Source organism: Cyrtonyx montezumae, unplaced genomic scaffold (genome assembly GCF_038088225.1).
Source record: "Cyrtonyx montezumae isolate F1298 unplaced genomic scaffold, pur_monq_1.0 scaffold_31, whole genome shotgun sequence".
Classification (NCBI taxonomy): domain Eukaryota; kingdom Metazoa; phylum Chordata; class Aves; order Galliformes; family Odontophoridae; genus Cyrtonyx; species Cyrtonyx montezumae.
The window spans coordinates 2620058-2638088 of NW_027072036.1; the positions used below are offsets into that span (position 1 = coordinate 2620058).

Consider the following 18031-nt stretch of genomic DNA (forward strand, 5'->3'; position numbering starts at 1 on the left):
GGGGGCGGGGTCCGGCGGGAAGGGCCGCGCTGAGGGATGGGCTCCGCCCGAAGGGGGAAACGCAACGTTGTGCTGCTTCGTGTCTGTGTGATGTATCGGCCGTGGGGGCCGTGAGGGGAAAATGTCCTTAACTCTGCGTGTTTTGGGTTTCCGAGTGGCTCAGGTTGGAAAGGACTGTTGAGGTCATCGAGTTGGGCACCACATCCACTCAGGGTTTTAAACACATCCAGGGATGGTGAGCCAGCCACCTCCATGAGGAGCCTATCCCAGTGCTTAGCGGCCCTTTCTGTAAGGAAGTTTTCCCTTCATCCAACGTAAACCTCCTCTGGTGCAACCTGAGGCCGTGTCCCCTCGTCCTGTCACTGTCACCAGTGAGAAGAGACCAACCCCAGTACCCAACCTGACCCCTGAGAATATCACTCCTCATCCTATCACTATTACCCAAGAGCCGAGGCTGCCCCTCTCCCCTCCCCCCCAACCCCCTTTTTTCAGCGAGCTGGGGAGAGTAATAAGGTCTCCCCTGAACCTCCTCCAGACAGACCCATCCCAATTTCCACTGCTGCTCCCCATCAAACCTGTGCTCCTGTCCCTTTTATCAGACGATGGAAGTCTCACTTGCAGGTGTTTTCACAGGGATTGAAGACCTACGCCTGAACAGCTCGCTTTGCAGCCCCAGGATAACAGTTCTCACCTGCAGTCTGGATGGAGCTGGCACTGCTGCCATCCCGCACTGATCCCTGCTCCTTGCACCTCAGCCTTCTCTGAGTCACTTCCACCATCACCCTGATAATGGACATCGATGACAGCACAAACTTCAACACTGTGTTCTTCGAGCTCCTCGGTGCAGCTGTCACATTGCTTCTTAGCACTCGATTGGCCAAGAGGTATACATTTAGTCATTTTAATCTTTTCCCCATCAGCCAGTCTGCTGCTCTTCCTTACAGGCAACCCTGCACTGCACTGCAATCTTGATTGCTTGGGAAGATTTAGCGCCGTGTTTTGCTGCCGCAGGGTTAACCATGCAGGATGGTTGAGCTCCCTAAGGGTAGCAGGAAATGGTAGCATTTAATCTGGTGAAGCTTCTGCTGTTTCCTAAGCCTTCCTCATCATTTCTGTTTTAGGTTTAAGGACTGTTTTAGTTAGAGAGCATGACTGGGAGCCATGAAGAAATCAGTCTGAGCTGCTGAAGGAAGAGGCTGTTAACCCTGAACACAGCCAGGAGCATGGAGCTGTGAGAAATTCCCAGCACAGGCAAAAAAGCAATGTGTGTTTTTTTGTTTTTTTTTTTTTTCTTCATGCAGATCACAGTGAACACATCTGGAGGGAACAGGATGCAGGTGTTAAGTGGAGCCTTCTCTTGGAACTTGGGTAACTGCTCCCCTCTCTGCCACAGATGCCCGTGAAGCCCGTGGTGTTTCTGTTGTAGTGATGGTGCATTAAACACAGCACAACCAGTCAGTTAAAAGAGGTTATTCTCACACATTAACACTGGTCTGGCCTCACTTGAATACTGAGTGCAGTTCTCAATTTAAAGAGGGTGTTAAGATGCTTGAATGTGTCCAGAGGAAGGCAACAAAGGTGGTAAAAGGGCAGGAAGAAATGCCTTATGAGAAGCATCTGAGGACACTGTGTGTTAAGCTTGCAGAAGGAGTCACACTGCTCTCCACAACTTCCTGAGGAAGGGAAGTGTTCATCTTTCCTCTCTGGTATCCAAAAACAGGATGCACAGCAATGGATCAAAGCTGTGTTAGGGAAGGTTCAGACTAGACATCAGGAAAAACTTTTTAACAAAGGGGGTAGTTAGACACAAGAGCTGACTCCAGAGCAAGATGGCAAAGAAGCAGCACTTGGGCCATGGGGAGAAAATGGGAAGAAGAGAATTAAGGGAGCACTGAAATAATGTTTGGGAATAGAGACAAGGGTGAGTGAGTTGTCTCCACATAAGATGTGCTTTAAACTTCCCTAAACTCACTAGGTTGGACAGAGAGGTGTAGAGAGCTTTAGTTTACCTCAAATAACCTGGCAAGTGCTTTTAGAGCATAAAATATAACAGGATGAGACAGCTTTGAGACAGGATAAATATACCTGAGTTTCTGGGAGATGAGCAAGAGGTGACATGAAATGACAGACCTGCAGATGGAAAAGGAGACCTGATAGAGTGGCTGGCAGAGCCAAAATGCTATCATGTAGATAAGAAGCAGAGGGGCTCAATTTCTATCTGAACCATTTCCAGTGTCATCAGTGAGCATATGAAAATGACAAGGAGTTGAATTATTTGATAGGAGGAAGAACGAAAGACAAAAGGTGAAGTAATTCAGGGCATCTGCTGGGAACCAATCCACAAAAGAGAACAGAACCAACTTCTGGCTCCGTGCTGCTGGCTCTGGAGATTATATGTTATAATACTGAGGAAGGATTTCAGATATTCAAACATGGCAGAGTGGCCCACCCAGACACCCTTGTATCAAAGCAAATCCTCCTGATAGAGAAATAACAAAGATTTCCTCCATGAGAATTCACTCAGTGGGAAAATACTATCCTACATTCCCCTTCTGCCAGCAGGGAGAGCGCAGCTGAGAATAAGAAAAAATAGGAATAAGTTGGCAGCAGAGATGGAAAGCTTGTATTGACTTTTTTTTGGAGTAGAACAGGTTTTCCATACTTTGGAGTACACGGAGCACCTCCATGTTCCAGAGGTATGATCTGAGAGGAGAAAAACCCCGTCCTCATTTAAATTTATGGCCTCATTCCTACAGCCTGAAACCTGGCCCATTTTAAAGTCAAAGTGATCGTTACATAATGGAAGGCAGCATTAAAATCTGAGCTCTGCCCACAAATGGAGAGAGCACCTGGAAACACAACACCCCCTGAGGAAGCACGCGTGGATCAGACTGCAGCCCAAAAAAATCCTTTGGGAAACAGGAAGGAATGAGGAGTGCCGAAGTCTGGCTTCACATGGGGCCTCTCAAAGGGGATAAGAATTACTGAGATGCATTTAGTGCAGTAGCAAGGGTGCTGTATTGAAAGAGGTCCTGATCCTGTGATTCTAGTTACAGCAGAGCAGCTGTCTGCACAGCACAAAGCCACAGCCCCGCAGCAACGAGAAGCAATGGCTGAAACCTTGGAACCACTAGCTCTGGTAGCTGGAGCTCAATTCCTCATCCATGAAACAATCAGATATGCGTTTGTTCTCTGCATTGTTCTGTCCTATTCCCTTGTATGGTCAAGTGGCAACAGCCAGCTATTCTACAAGTTATTAGTTTTCACCTCTAGCACGTGATGAAACTTTTAGCAGAACTGCATTTAAAGGAAATTCCCTACAGACATAAAACAGGATCACGTTCCGATGCTGAAAATTAACACCATCATCTCAGTTCCTGAATCTGAATGCAAGAGAGGAAATAGGAAAGAAAAAAGGCCGACAGATTTCCTGCTGAAGTGACTCTGAAGTAGGAAACATGATATATCAACGGCACAATTCCCACATGCTTGAATCGCAAAGGATGGAAAAGACCTCTCTAGGATCACCTAGTCCAACCATGCTCCCAACCACATCCAAGTCATGCACCCAGTGCAGGGCATGAAAGCAAAAGCAGCTCAAAGACTCAAAGAATCTTCCCAGATCTTTTCTATTACATATTTAAAGTGAACTCTGGTTCAAGTGTAACACCCCATTCATCCACTTAAAGTATGAAAATTGAGGGGTTTCCCATCTGGGCAAACACAATTAGTCCTCCCAGCCCCACCTAGTGAGAAGCATACAGGGTGGGTGCAAGATAAGAGCCGAATAATCCCAGATTCCCAAATAATTCCCAATAAGAGCTGAAATCCCAGAGCTGAGGGCTCTGCTCTAGCAAGAGCATCCAGCCAAGGCTCAGGTCATGCCAAGGAGTGAGGAAAGAGCAGAAGCACTTCAGAACACCACTGAGGCAAACGTTTTTGTTACCTGCATTGCTCCAGGACAGAGGAATCCCAGTTGTAGCTCAGGGGTATGCCTTGGAGCAAAGCTGAACCTTGGAACATAACTTTATTCCTGCTAAATGCAGACATGCTTGATGCAATGCCTGTGATTAATCCACTGACTCGAGTGACTAACTGTGAGTACCTGTAAGCACAGCCAGAGGTATGTGCAGAACTGCAGTCTGCAGGAGTGGAAATTTTAAGGATGGCTGTTTGCAACAAAAAGATTTTTTGTGTGTGACTGGTGCGAAACTCCATGCAAGTGTCATGGTAAGCAAACTTATCCATCAATAAGCTGTGTGTCAACAGGCCTGCCGGGCAGCTAAAGCAGCTCTTATTGGTAATACAGACACTGAACTGTAAAAAAGCAGCAGCTTTCCTCCATAAATGTAAGCAACTTTACTAATACCATCCCTGCTCACTTATGTGGAAGAGAAAAGCAGAGTTTTTAATGCTACACCAAGGATCTACTTCTAAAAGGAGCCAGAAATACCCTAGGGGGAGTTATGTTTTACCAGGCAAATTGTTATAAGCAACTCTAAGAACAGACATTTTAATGTATGAATTTCCCCTCAATTCATTATAAATATAATCTGGGCTCAGCTGACTTCCCAGAAATCAAATCTCTCAGATAAGACAACTCATTCCCAAGATGTTTATTTACCAGTAACCATTCCTCTAGGCCAAGCTTGCCAGTCCATAGCTACCCAGGGAATAAAGATAACTCCACATGTGATAACCTTATTTCTCCTGAGGAATTCACAAGCACGGATTACGAAACACAGAGCAAAATGCTCCAAGTACTGAGGGCTGTGCAGCTTTGCAATGACCAGAGGAAAGACAGGCAGGAGCAAGCACCCCACATCCAGCCCCAGCTGCAAGAACTGCTGAACCACACTGCTAAGCAAGAGCTCCACACCTCCCAGGGTCTCTGCACAGCCACCCTGCTCAGAGTCACACGCTGAGGACACAAGGGGGACACATGGAACAATCCAGCTTCCATTTTTTACTTACTTTTTCTCCTGTCACTTCATTCCAGAAGCAAGATATATGAAAGAGCAAACTTACCTGGGGATTATTTTTGTGCTAGAAAGTAAGGTGTTTAGTAGAATTCCTGCTAATCTGTATCAGACAGTGAACAAGCAATTTAAAAGAGCTGGTGCAGAAGGGAACTGCTGTCCATATTCTGGAAATCCACATATCCCACGAAACACTCCTGAAACCAACCAGTACTGTCAGTCATTTCAACAAGCACGATGCAACAAGTCTTTGGCATATGGCTTCAAAGTAGGATCAACCCAGAAATGCTTTTTTATTTTACAAGACCTATATTCTGTTTCACAGATTTGACTATCACAGCAGTGAAATTATTACAAGTGACTCGTAACATTTAGATCCAAATAAAAGTACAAAAGCACAAAAACGATAATGGAAAGTTAAATGAGATATGACGTGTGGTAAATGTGTTTTAAGAGCACAGAAAAAAAAAGAATATAAAAATACATCAGGATAAAGAATTTTGCTGACAGGTTTTGCTTTACAGTTTTGACACCACTTAGAAAGCACAGTATATTGAAAACTGTTAATTAGAAAGGTGATAAATCCAACAGTATATAAAAGGCAAAAATGAAACAGAAAAATGGAAAGGAGGAGTGTGTGTGTGTTGTGGGGAAGTCTCTTTTTATGGAAAACTTCCAGTCCTTTGGCCACTATAAAGCAAAGTCAGTGGATTTCATATAAATTCTCTGTAGAAAGGAATGTCTATGAACTGTGTACAGTATGGCCCAGAATAAACATCTCATTATCAGGCTAATAGAGCTCCTCACAGAGGAAAATAAGGTGCTTTACATCATGGTTTCATCTTCCCAATAGAATACTGTCCGGAATTGGACTAGTGCCCCAAAATACCATTTCAGGAATAACACAAATTCCTTTAATGGAAAGGAAATGCAGTAACCTGCCGATGCTGTGGGAGCAGGGTGCTGGGCAATGGCCTCGCTATTGCACGCTTGCTTTAGCTTTAAAGTTTGAGTGGTTGACTGGCAGGGGGTGAGCCTCTGTGTTGAACACCCAGTCGTCCAGAGACAGCACGTCATCTTCACAGAACAGAAGATAGAGGTACCTGCAGCCATAAGGGCAAGAGGGAAGAAAGATGGAGATTACAAGAAGCTCAAGTGGGGCTCCAAGCATGCACAAGAGAGCCAGACTGTGATGGGGCTGCTAGCCTCAGCTCCCATAATCCACGGTGGCAGGTTCCCTGACAGCCCTCTTCACTCCCTTGCTGAAAGCACAGCAGAGTGGTGCGAGCACCTGCACTCAGTCACCCCACAGATGTTACCTCAAGAGACTACCAAAGGCAGATCTGCAGCAAGGGACAGCAAATCCACACCACCATCAAACCTCCTCTTAGTGCAGGCATTAACCTGACAGGGGACAGCTGTCACTTAAATCACCAGAGCTCCCTGCTCATGTAGGATAGCTCTGGATGACAGGAAGAGTCCTGCAGACTGCCTCTAGCAGCAATACTTCCACGTGATGAAGTTACTAAAGCTTTGCCACACCCGTATCTTTGGCCCAATTTTCCCCACAGAAAACAAAAATCTTTTCTCAACAGAGATTCATGCAGGCAAATTTGTTGATCTTGCAAGAATTGTGTAGGACCTCTGTGATACCAGACTTACTTCAGAGTCTCTGCAAGGAAAAAACTCTGCTGCATGTTGTCATGGGTTGGGACTGTGGTGTAAACATCTCGGATGCCAGAAAAACCAGCCTCTACTCTGCAGTGTTTTTCCAGAGCCTGAGGAAGGAAAAGAAATCTCAGTTACACACAACAGCGTGGATCAGCACGTTAATCAAGGGCTGCATTGAAAGTCCACTTTACAAATCAGAGTTCATAGCAGCTTCTGCCTCCCACTGAAGAGCGTGGTGGTGTACAACTTCTGGCTGGGAAGTTGTAGAGGGAAGAATACAATCAGACAAAGGGTAGAGCCAGGGTTGCTCATTTTCCCTGGTTCAGAGCACTGCAGATACTTCAAATGAAAGGTTGAGTCCTTTTTGCAGAAAGCTGTCACATTCACATCAGGTGTTGCTGGCTGCAGCACTCTTCTCCATAAACTCCTGCTGATTTAACTGATTTTAGTGGAGCCCAAAAGGATGAAGGAAACATTCACTACAACCAGCAAAGAAGCTGCACTGAATTAAGCTATTTTACTTACTCCTGCCCCACTGCAAGTCTTTCTCAGTCCCTCACATTTTAAGTCACTTCTGCTCTTTTTCCTAACCTGAAGGAGAGACTCCTGTCAGAATCCAACAACCGTTACCAGCGGTGTTTTCCAGCCATACCTTCACAACCTCCCAGCCCCACTGCCTGTACTTGACATCGTGTGTCAGCCTCCACATGTACACGTAGCTTTCCACCACTTCTGGGCGCAGGATGTAGTAGCGCTCGCTGAGTCTGGTTGCCATGGCTTCAGTTCCAGCATCAAAACGAAAGGCTTCAGGGCCAAGTTTGGTATCTAAACAAAATCACACACAGTAATAATCAGCTTGAGCAAGCAAGTAAACACACCATCCAGGCGCTTTTATGCTGTTCAGGATGCAATGTTTGACTCAGGGTCAGAAGAAAAGATCACTCGTGCCTGTGTACACGTGTCAGAGCTACTGCTCATCCTGTGGTATGCCCAAGTGCTATTTAGCTGAGGATGAAGTGTTTCTGAAGGTGAATACAACTGGAAAAAAAACCAAAGCAACAATAACAAAAGACCTGGACCAGATTTGAGTGTGGAGAGAGTTTGCCACTGCACACAAACTCAGGACCCAGGTGAGTGTACAGAGGGGCTGATCATTTCCTAAAGCCTCAAAGAGAAAAGTCAAAGCGTGTGACTGAACCTGCCAACACTGATGCACTGCTCCCAGACTGGGGGTTGTTGTTCCACAGTTGGCAGCACAGCAGACAGAGCCATTTCAACTGCACCAGTGCACGGAAGCTATGGGGGGAGGTACCTGGCACCTGCAACCACTTCTGCTGCCTCTCCTTCTTGTCCACTGGCAGCCTTTAAAAAAAGGACACCAGGTGGATGAGGAAAGCTTAATCCATTTCACTGATATGTCATGAATAAAACATTAAAAGTACCTTGATTTTTTTGAGTGCCCCTTATGCAAAGCTCTCAATCTCTCGCAAACATCAGCTAGCATTCGAATCATACCCTCAAGACCTACTGATGTGATCGTGCCACATCAGGTTTCTCCTGCTGCACCTACATGTTTACCACACAGTTGTGTTTCAGGAAGTCATTTTATTTCTCTGCATAATTTGCACACTTTCCCTGGGCCCTCCAGTCTACGTGGGGATCTAACAGTGTCTGCTAGTTGTGCTATTTGCTGAGTGCCAGAGCACAGACACTCTGCAAACAACGATCCTGCTGAAATGACAGCACTGTAAGCAGTGCGGGCCAGCCTGCCATTGTCCTTTTTATGCTGATGGATACTGCTGAAGGTGAAAATTGGCTCCAGGCACTTCACAACCAGAGGAGTTTTAGGTTGTGTGATTTGCTTTATTTCTCTAAGTGCTGGGGAAAAAAACCCACCACCAACACCAACAAAAAAACCACCCTCCTTATTTGCAAATACAATTTCAGGTTGACCTAAAGCTTGTTAGGCAAGCATGCTGGACCACAACTGCCAATACTGGCTTGGTGATGTGGTGAAATAATCACTGCAAACAGTGCAGGCAGGATGTGTTTGACAAGGTCTTGGAAAGGTGACTACTGCTTTTCTGCCTGCAGGCTCAGAAGAGCTATAGAGACACTTTCAAAGAAAGGAGTAGAGTCCAAAGCAAGCTTATCTTGCTGAAAGCCCTGTAGGCAGAAAATTTACCCAGCCTCTCATTCATTGCCAGTCACTGCTCTCCCAAAGCACTGACTGATAAGCACACTGTGTAGGTGAAATACATTGTATTGGCCTTGTGAAAATGAAAGACTTAACCAGTCTCTCCTTAGACAGCAGGGAAGGGATGAGTAATTTCATTTTTCCAGTTCCTATCAGCAGCTGCAGGTCTCCTGCTGGTTTTCTCAGCTGCTCTGCTCCATATAGTGGGACACCTGGCAGTTAATCACTGTTAATCTCCTATTTTTGTTTGCACTCCAACTGTAGTTTTGCTGGGAGAAGGCTATTTCTAGGACTGAGAGGCAGGCCTACGATTCAGCTCTGACTTCATAAGAGCTCACATCTGTCTGCCCCTTTGCTCCAGCTGTCTGCCACGTAAAACAGTTTTTTACTTCTAGTGAAAGAACAAGTGAAAATCAGGAGGGACAAAGGCATTGCTGAAGCACAGGACACTGTGCTGTGACCCTCTGCCACATGAAAACTGAGTCTCGAGCTGCAGACTCTCCTTACTAATGGTTTCCAGGCAGCCCACAGGTTTACCTGAGCGTGCGTAAGACTCATGACATGTGTTTGTTATTTCTGCAGCAAGATCCATGTAGTGTTGCTTCCTCTCCTCTCCAGCATGTTCAGCTCCAAGTGCTATCATGCCCCCAGAGAAGCAAGCCAAGTGGCCCATTTTGTGGTCCAAGATGCCACCCCTCCATTCAGCGATGTAGGTCAATCCTCCCGCTGATTTTTTGACCAAATGTTTTTCTATTGCCTGAGGAGATAAAAAGCAGGACCTCAGGATGCTTAGTGGACAGGGTGAGGAGTGAATACCAGATGAACTCAAAGATGGACAACACTTCTAGCAGAAGCAACCTGATGAACAGTGTCCCCCACCAAAAACACAGCACACCAACCTGCTCCTTACCTCTAGTGCATCATCATACATCTTTTTTGCTTCAGAGTCCTTCTTGTCTGACATCAGCCATGATTTGATGAGATACTCATAAAAGCTGTCTCCAAGCCCTCCAATAGAGACATGGTCTGTAGTGGGAAAGCCAAACAAGAACTCAGGTTCAGGACACACACTGAGTAGCTGTGTTAGAAAGAGCAAATAACCACATCCTGTTTGATATCTTTTTCTTTCCTCCTTTCCAGTTTTCTGGGAAGAGTTTGCAGCATCACTTCTTCAGAAAGGAAGAAAGGTGGAAAGAGCAAACCAAAGGAAAACATTCTTCCCCTTTACAAAATATTTTACGGGTTCACCAAAGCCATTCAGATGTCACATTTTCCAAGTTACTGGAGCCACAAGTTGGAGATGATTCTTGGTTATGAAGCAATCATCATAAATCCCAGCCCCATAAACAAAGAGCGACAGCAGGTACTGACAAACCTCTACCTACACGAAGCTGCCAGGTGCTGTCTCCCTGCCTCAGGAAAAGGAAAATGCATGTTAGATCAGATAGAGCTGCCAGAAAGGGACTGCTGCAGGGACCTCCAGGTTCTGCCATTGGTATTCCTGTCTCATAGTGGGATGGGAAGGGCTGGAGCTGTTGGTGTATTGAAACGACAGTGTCAGCTACAAGGATGTGCTCTGAGTATTTTTCTTCTGGAGAACCACGACTTTCAAGGCTACCTCATCAGATGCTTTGACCTTAGCAGAGAGGAGGATGCTAACGAACTGCATGGCGAAATGGGAAGGACAGCAGCAGGTTTCTGCCTGGCAGGGAACTGCTGGATGGATTTATATCTTTACACCATATCACAGGGGAAAAAAAGCAACATTAATTCTCTGAAGCAGCTAAGAATGCCCCTTTTAAGAAGAACAAGAGAAATCACCCCCTGTGGACTGAACAGTCCCTGCTAATTAACTATGTCCACCTCTGCGCCCGCACGCTTCCTCCTTTTAAATGTAAGCAGGTGCAGCAGGGTTTGGGAGTTAGCTGTTCAGATTTTTATTTCCCTTTTTATTGTACACATCTAATGCCCCGAGGCTTGTTCTAAATGCTGAGTCCTACCAATAGGACACATCAACAGCCACGCATTTTCCTGACCTTAAAAGCAAACATGCCTCCCACAGTACGTCCAACGATCCATGGAATAATCCATAGCAGAACTCTGAGGTTCAACACACGAAACCAGGAGGAAAAGAAACCAAAAGGTGACAGAATATTTGCAAACAGTGTCTGCTCAGGCTGACTCCAAAGAGATCCCTGGGATCTTAAGTGTCACAAAATCGCTCACAAAATCACCAAAGCAGGAGCTCTGGTACAGAACTGCTTTCCATACGGCAACAGCTCTGCCACTGTTTTCCTCTGAGGCACTGCACATAAACAAATCTTTTCTTTCAGCAGGGGACTGCACCCTAATATCCCCCAAGATAACAACTGCAGGTACAGCACTACCTCTTCATTTAGAACTGCTGCTCAGCCAGGTCAAAGATAACGCCTCTTAAGAAAATCACTGCAATTCCAAGAAAAACATTTCCTGCAAAGAGCTTTAATGATGAGAGAAAATGAGAGTCTGGCACCTACAGGGAACATCTCTGTGGCAGACAGCAGCTGCCTCCTCACTCTGGCCCTAATCTATCTTGCATCAGCAGCGCTGTAGATGCAGAAGAGGCTGATTAGCCTTTTCTCTCACTGGAATATGGATTCAGACCACAAACGTCACATTATGAGCAACAGCCACAGCAGTCTGTGCTGCAAGTTGCCTTCATGACGTGAAAGCCTACGAAAATGAACAGCCATACTCCTTTTGTGTAAGTTTCCATACCCCAGAAAAAATAATCAGAGGCTACTTCTAATAAGCTCAGAGCACTGGCAGGCAACGGGCCCATCTATATGCCAGCAAGGAACAGTTCAGCACAAAGAAGCCAAATTCCCAGACAGAAACAGAGTCAGTGGTAGGAAAGATTAATCCTGAGTATCAAGCTGAGTATTTTAGACATCTGAATTAAAAGCACAGCTCTTCAGTTTCCCAAAGATTCAATAACGATGAGTTATGGCAACAGCCGATCGAAGAGGCAGGCACATCTCCTCTCAGCACCAGCAAATAGGGAGAATGAGGGCTGCTTCTGGGAAAGCGTGACACCAGTTGTTGGGAATAACACAAAGGAAGTGGTAGAAGACAGGAAATCCATCTTTCAGGTGGAACACCTCACAGCAGCTCTGCAGAGACAAATGTGGAGGGGAGGCTGAACTGCTTACGAAGGGACTGGAACGAGTTGGAAGATCAATCAATCCGAGGGACAAACAAACCTACTTAATTTCCTCCCAGCACCCAAGGACAGCTCGGGTTTAACAAGACAACTGCACTCATTCGAGATGCTTTGTTGGGATGCTGCTCAAGCCAATCTCTGTCCCTGCTGCTTCCTAAATGCCCCCAGCAGCACTCTGAGCACAGACCGATACCTACGCTGCACCCAGTTCCCCGTCACCGGGCTGAGAAAGTTGGGATAAAGGCCCTGAGGCTTCTCCACTCTCTTCAGGACTTTGCGGATGTTGAGCACCTAGGAGAGAACACAGACAGGAGCTGTGTTACTTCTCTGCTGAAAAAACAACCCATCAATGGTTTTCACTGTCACTGAGAGCTCAGTAATTCGCCAGGGTCACTCCCTGGCTGAACACAGCCCGCAGCGCTGGGAACCACCACGCATGCAGAACCTGATGATGTGGCTCTGCACTGAGAGATCTTCCTGCTGCCATCTCCATCCAGTCCTGTGGGATTCTAACAGTGGTTCTAAAAACCCCACACTACAAGCAGTTTCCCAGCACTGGCTCAGAAACAATCCCAAAGGGTGGAAACGCATGGAAGGTGGTTTCTTTGTGCAGGACACAAAGGGACAGGAGCAGCAGGAATGAGTGACTCACAGTGCTCACATTCACCACGTGAATACTTCACGTGTTGAGCTGGTGCCTTCAGTTTCAACAACTGACAGCCCCTTTAGCTTGCCAGAACAGTCTTACACTCCAAAGCCTCTCTTGGTTTCACCCCAATTAAATCCAACAAGCTTTTCCCATAAGGGATGCCATTAAATGGGAAGCAGCATAAATATTCTACTAAAACCTACGGAGCAGCTAATGTGCTCTATAAACCTTTTCTAAAATCAGGCAATCTGTGTGTAAAAGCTGGCTACAGACTTCAGCTGATACTTCCCACTAAGTCGTCAGGCTGCATAATATTTACTGAATTTTAGCAGCACAGTGTTTGAATAAAGACACAGATGGATTTTATTCCTGCTAAAATCACACAAGTCCCAAGCTGCAAATTAATGAGTTGATCTGTTTCTCTGAAGTCATTTCCCACAGGATGAGCTGCTGGAGCCCCTATCATCCTATATTTTCTCTCTCAGAGGGTGTAAAGATGAATGCAATGCATTTTCTGTGGCACACAGCAGACATGGGCAGCTCAGGGGAGTCCGTCAGAAAATTTCTGTCCTTACAACTCTACGGGCTTGAGAGACAAAGAAGAAATCATGTTACACTGGGAACAGTGGCTTGATTCGGTTCAAAATGCCACTGTTTGAACCTGGAATATAGACACAGCTCTGGCTGTCAGTGTTGCATCTTCTTGTACTTGTGTTTTCAGTGCTGACCTCTCCCTTCCTTACAAGTGATAGAAAGAGGCAGATGAAGGGGCTTGCAGCAAATGTGAACGGTCAGAGAAAACACCAGGGTTAATGCTTTCCAGAGCCAATGGGTGTGATGGGACCTGCAAGAAGAACTGCTAGTGACCCTCTTAGGGAGCTGGTGCATAGGATGCTCTGAGGCCCAGTGACACCATGCAGGATACAGCTTTCTAAACTCACATCCCACTCTGGAAGGTTTCCCCTCTGCAAGTTGTACTGGTGTATGGAAGAGGGGACAGCTGCCAACGGTGGAGTCGAGAAGTACTCACCTTTTCTGCAAACACCGGGTTGCCAGAGAGCTCAGTGAGGTGCAGGAATTCTAAGTGCAAGGTGCCAAATTCTGCTAAGATGCTGCTTCCAGCAGATGCCCAACCCCAGCTCCAACTCATGCCACTGCAAGGAGAGAAAAGGGAACCTTCAGTGCCAGGAAAACACAGCCAAAGCCCGAGGTCACCCCACTGCCCCAGCACATACCACACCTTTCCTTCCTGTGCTCCGCTGCCCCAGGCTGCAGCTCTGAGCTCCCTGAAAGCTGCACAGAAACCAAAAGTGACCTCTGCCCATGGGTCAAAATAGCCTCTGCAGGTTCTTGCTCAGGGAAACGTGGCTGAGCGACCTCACAAGCAACATGGCTTTTATTTTCACTTCTCTTTGCAAGAACTGCTTGTGGTTGGTACAGATGAGGTAGCACATTTCCAGTGTTTTGGGGGGAGAACAGCAGATAGCATCTAAAAGCTTGCCTACAGAAACAAAAGTGCTTATGCTATTTAGGAAAGGCTAAAACTAATGATCTTTCGGAGGTGGAAAAGGTTTCCCCTCCATGTGATGTAAGGAAAACCATTCCAGGCCCAGAGCAGTTTGTTTCACCTCCAGGCAAAAAGAGTTATTTGACAAGCAAGGTGCTCACTGCCACACGTCAGCCTTCCCTTCAAAGGGTCAGGATGCTCAAGGAACAACTTTCACTTTGAAGACATCGCAGCTAAAATGGGTGCCCCAATACCACCACATGTTTATGGATGAAACCTCCCTGCATGGGCAGAGAGGCTCACAGTGCTCTGCCCAAAGTAATGCTGGTCTTAGTGACACGTTGGCCACGTCTGCTGAACCTGGCAGGAGCTGCCCCTGGGATGGCTGCACTAATCCGTCCCAGTCCGTTCTCTTATCTACCACCCATTGCTGCTCTGAAGGTGGACTGGAACAAATACAAAGCAAACTGCTTCCTGAGCTAGTCTGGAAGCAGCTGAATGAGGCCACGTTCATTGGGACAGCAGCTCTGTGGGGTCACAGTGGCTGACACAACCTTCCCCTGGGAACTTCCACCCAAAAAATGCAGCAAGCTGCTGCCTGCAGGGATCTTGCTGCCAAGAATCCAAGCTCTGGGTGACAAATGACAGTAAAACTCAGGGAGAAGTGGTCTGGAGGAAACAGAGTATGTCTGCTATTTGCCCTGGGGTTAAAGAACAGCCCCAGAAATGACCCCTTGCAGGAAAACATTTTTTCAGCATTAGACTAGACAAACTGGATCTTCATACATGCCCTATTCTGCAGCATCTCAGGGGAAAACACCTTTTCAAGGATGTTTTCCTTTCTGCAAGACAAAGGAAGATGCCTGGAGCTCTCTTTATCCTCTTCATGAGGATAAAGTTGTCTTCCTACTTGGGTCCTCAAGAACTGACTTAAAACCAACTTTTGTCTGTTTCAAATTTCTGAACACCACTCCTAACCACCTACTAAAGCTACCACCAACAAAAGCCTACACATGCTACAAGACCTGTGCTTTTGAGCTGATGAGGTCTCTGCAATTAGCATACACTTGGAAAAGTCGAACTGGAGAGGCAATCCCTTCTTGCAAAACTCTTTCAGGCTTTGGCTTGCCTCTGACATTTGGGTTCTCACAGCATCACTTCTTTGCTCTGTTTCCATTTCCACACTCTGTCTCAAACTGAATGACTCCCTTGTGGCCTTTGGCTGTTCATCATGTTCCTGCACTAGTAAGACAACAGATTTAGCTCACATCATCCTTACTCCTAAATCAATCGATGTTCTGAGCCCTCGCAGCAGTTTCGTGGCCCTGATGCCAGAGCTCAAGCCACTAACATGGCTGCCTGTGGGCTTGGTTTTATCCTTATTCCCTTTGCACTTAGAAAAGGTCATCAGCAAAACATTTGGGGAATGTCTAGGCAGACACAGATGGTTTCAATTGTCTTCACAAAGGGCACGGAAGGATTTGGCATTTCTGTGAAAGGTTAGTCTACAGCAAGGCTTTATCAGTTACAGAAGCAGCAAAACGTCTCTTCTGTAAAAAGAGACCGAGTCCTGGTGGCAGTGGATTGAATTTTCAGCAGCATCACATGCAGATGGAACAACCAAAGGGTGACAGTGGGATTTAAGCAATGGATCACCACGAGCCAAACATCTGACAGTCTTGCACTTCACAGATGGGAGCCAAACAGGAGATCTGGGCTGGGGGATGAGTAATGATTTTCATGGCTGCTGTTCTGAGTTTTGCAAGAGGGGAGGATGAAAGGCTTTTGTTAACCCATGTTTCCTGCTGTCTGTGCTTCAGCTGGCACACAGCTTTTACCCAGGGGAATCTGTCAGTAGGCATCAAGAAGAACCAATGAGCCCTTATGGGCAAGGAACCATGTTTGCTGGTGTGAATCAGAGACTGGGAGTCCAGTCTTCAAGTCTGCCTCTCTTTTCCAAGTGACCTTCAAGAAGCTATTGAACCCAGCTCTCCGAAAGCTCCCCTCCAGCAAGAGGCCACCACCTACCTGAAATCAAATGCTGTGGCTCTAAAGGAAGGCTGCACACCTGGCTGCCAGCAGGGAGAAAACTAGAAGATCTGTACACTCTTCCCTTTCTAGCAGCAAAACTGTTAGCCAGTCCCACCCAGTTCCTTTCTGAACCTCTACAAAAGTGGAACCAGGATAAATTCATACACCTCTGATTGGGCACACTGCAAAATGTACAGACTACAAATAACCTTTCAAAGAAAATGAGAACGAAGAAATGCTTCTGCAGCAGGGAGGCCTGCCAAGAATTAGAGGAAGAAACTGTGGCTGGTCCAAAATTAATAAAGCACAGCTGGCTTTGAGTCACCTGCAATCTCTGCCAAGGCACTTCTTGGTTCTGAGTTGGCAAAACAAATGACCTCGAAGAATCTGCACTACAATGGGGGCAGCTCTGAGAAACTGCTGCTGTTCCTGCTTGGGTGCTGGCCTTTTACATTCAGGAATAAAATGACATGCTTGTAAGGACACGTGTCTTGCCTGCCCAGATTTATGACGCCACGTGGGATACCAGTGGGGGTGTTAAAAGCTGGCAACAGTTTCTCTCCGAGTTCCAGAGCTTTACTCTTGAACACCTGTTAAAAGAAAAAAGAGAGGACGAGGATTTGGTGGACTGCTCGTGAACACTTGGCACGTTGGATTCTTTTAAAGCCACTTTATCAAACAAACCATTATAAAAAACTGAAAGTGCTGCCCCACACAGATCCACCACTTCAGTCACAGATCCACCGCACGACGAATCGGAACCAGAAGTCACAGTGAACTTCACTGCCTATTTAAATAGCCTCAAAAAACCCAATCTCGAGTCCCCAGCTAAACCCTCAACTCGGATGAGAACAGCCAGAGTCACGGAGCACTCAGAATACCCCAGCAATGTACTTCAGTGATCTGACCCAAAGAGTACTCTTTTTGGGACAAATTCTTACATTTTCCCGGTGAGGAATTGCACGCTGAATTAAAATCAAGACATCTTTCTAGGGTGAAGCACTGTCAGTTTTACAACAAGGTTGGCCTACCTGTTGTTAACTCCAGTCACAACAGAACATCATTTCCAAGGAACAATCTTTAACTTGCAACTCGCTTCCATGAGGGGTTCGTAGTTTCATGGCTAAGCTGTTCCCTTCCCATTCATGATGCATGAGTTTTTGAGCTTTCAAATCAAATTACAGCTTATGGTGCCTTGCAGCAGCACAAAATCATCATACATAATTATTTTGGAACAAACTGCTGTAAGCACTAATCTTTGCTCCAGAGCTTAGTCCAGATCAAAAGAAGCTTGTAGGTGACTTAAGAGATAAAGCAGAAGCCTTTTACCTCTACCCCCCTCCCGTATCAGCCCAAGCTGTCACAGTAATTCCAAGAAAGAAGGAATTTACTGCTCTAAAATTACAGCACTGAGGAAACCTGAGCTCTCCTGGGGGCTATCAGCCTTCTGAGATGCTTACAGGGAGGTGGGGATTTGATTCAGAAGTGAAAGGCAGAAGACAGGGACTTGAATGTTGCCTTTCAGCCTGGTGAATATGTGACAGGTACTGCTCTGGGTGCTGACTGCACTTCAAGAGGTCTGTGCTGGAGTTTCATGGTTTAACGAAGTTTCTTTTTGCTGTTGATCTGAAACCTGTTGAAGCTGTGACTGGGCATGGCCTTGAGTCAGGGCACTGAGTCTATGGGAGTTTTCCCTGGGCAGAAATCACAGAGAGGAGTCATTCCTGGGAGCCATTTAAATGAAAACCTCATTAACAGAGCAGCTTCAAGGATCAATGGTGCCACTCTGCAGCAA

General features: G+C 46.3%; 1 protein-coding gene across 2 annotated transcripts in view; it reads right to left on the reverse strand.

Moving 5' to 3' along the window:
• Window positions 1-5235: 5235 nt before the first annotated feature.
• Window positions 5236-18031, reverse strand: part of MAN1C1 (mannosidase alpha class 1C member 1) — a 40297-nt gene continuing 27501 nt past the window's right edge. Inside the window, exons 5-12 of one of the 2 annotated variants that reach the window (XM_065744541.1) lie at window positions 16732-16826; window positions 13729-13852; window positions 12247-12340; window positions 9758-9873; window positions 9385-9604; window positions 7303-7475; window positions 6642-6757; window positions 5236-6082 (exon numbers count right to left, since the gene is read on the reverse strand). In XM_065744541.1, the coding sequence (XP_065600613.1) occupies window positions 5959-6082; window positions 6642-6757; window positions 7303-7475; window positions 9385-9604; window positions 9758-9873; window positions 12247-12340; window positions 13729-13852; window positions 16732-16826 (1062 nt within the window). In that variant the 3' untranslated portion in view covers window positions 5236-5958. Of the gene's footprint in view, window positions 6083-6637; window positions 6758-7302; window positions 7476-9384; window positions 9605-9757; window positions 9874-12246; window positions 12341-13728; window positions 13853-16731; window positions 16827-18031 lie in introns of those variants that run through there. The other variant, XM_065744542.1, reaches the window with a different exon arrangement.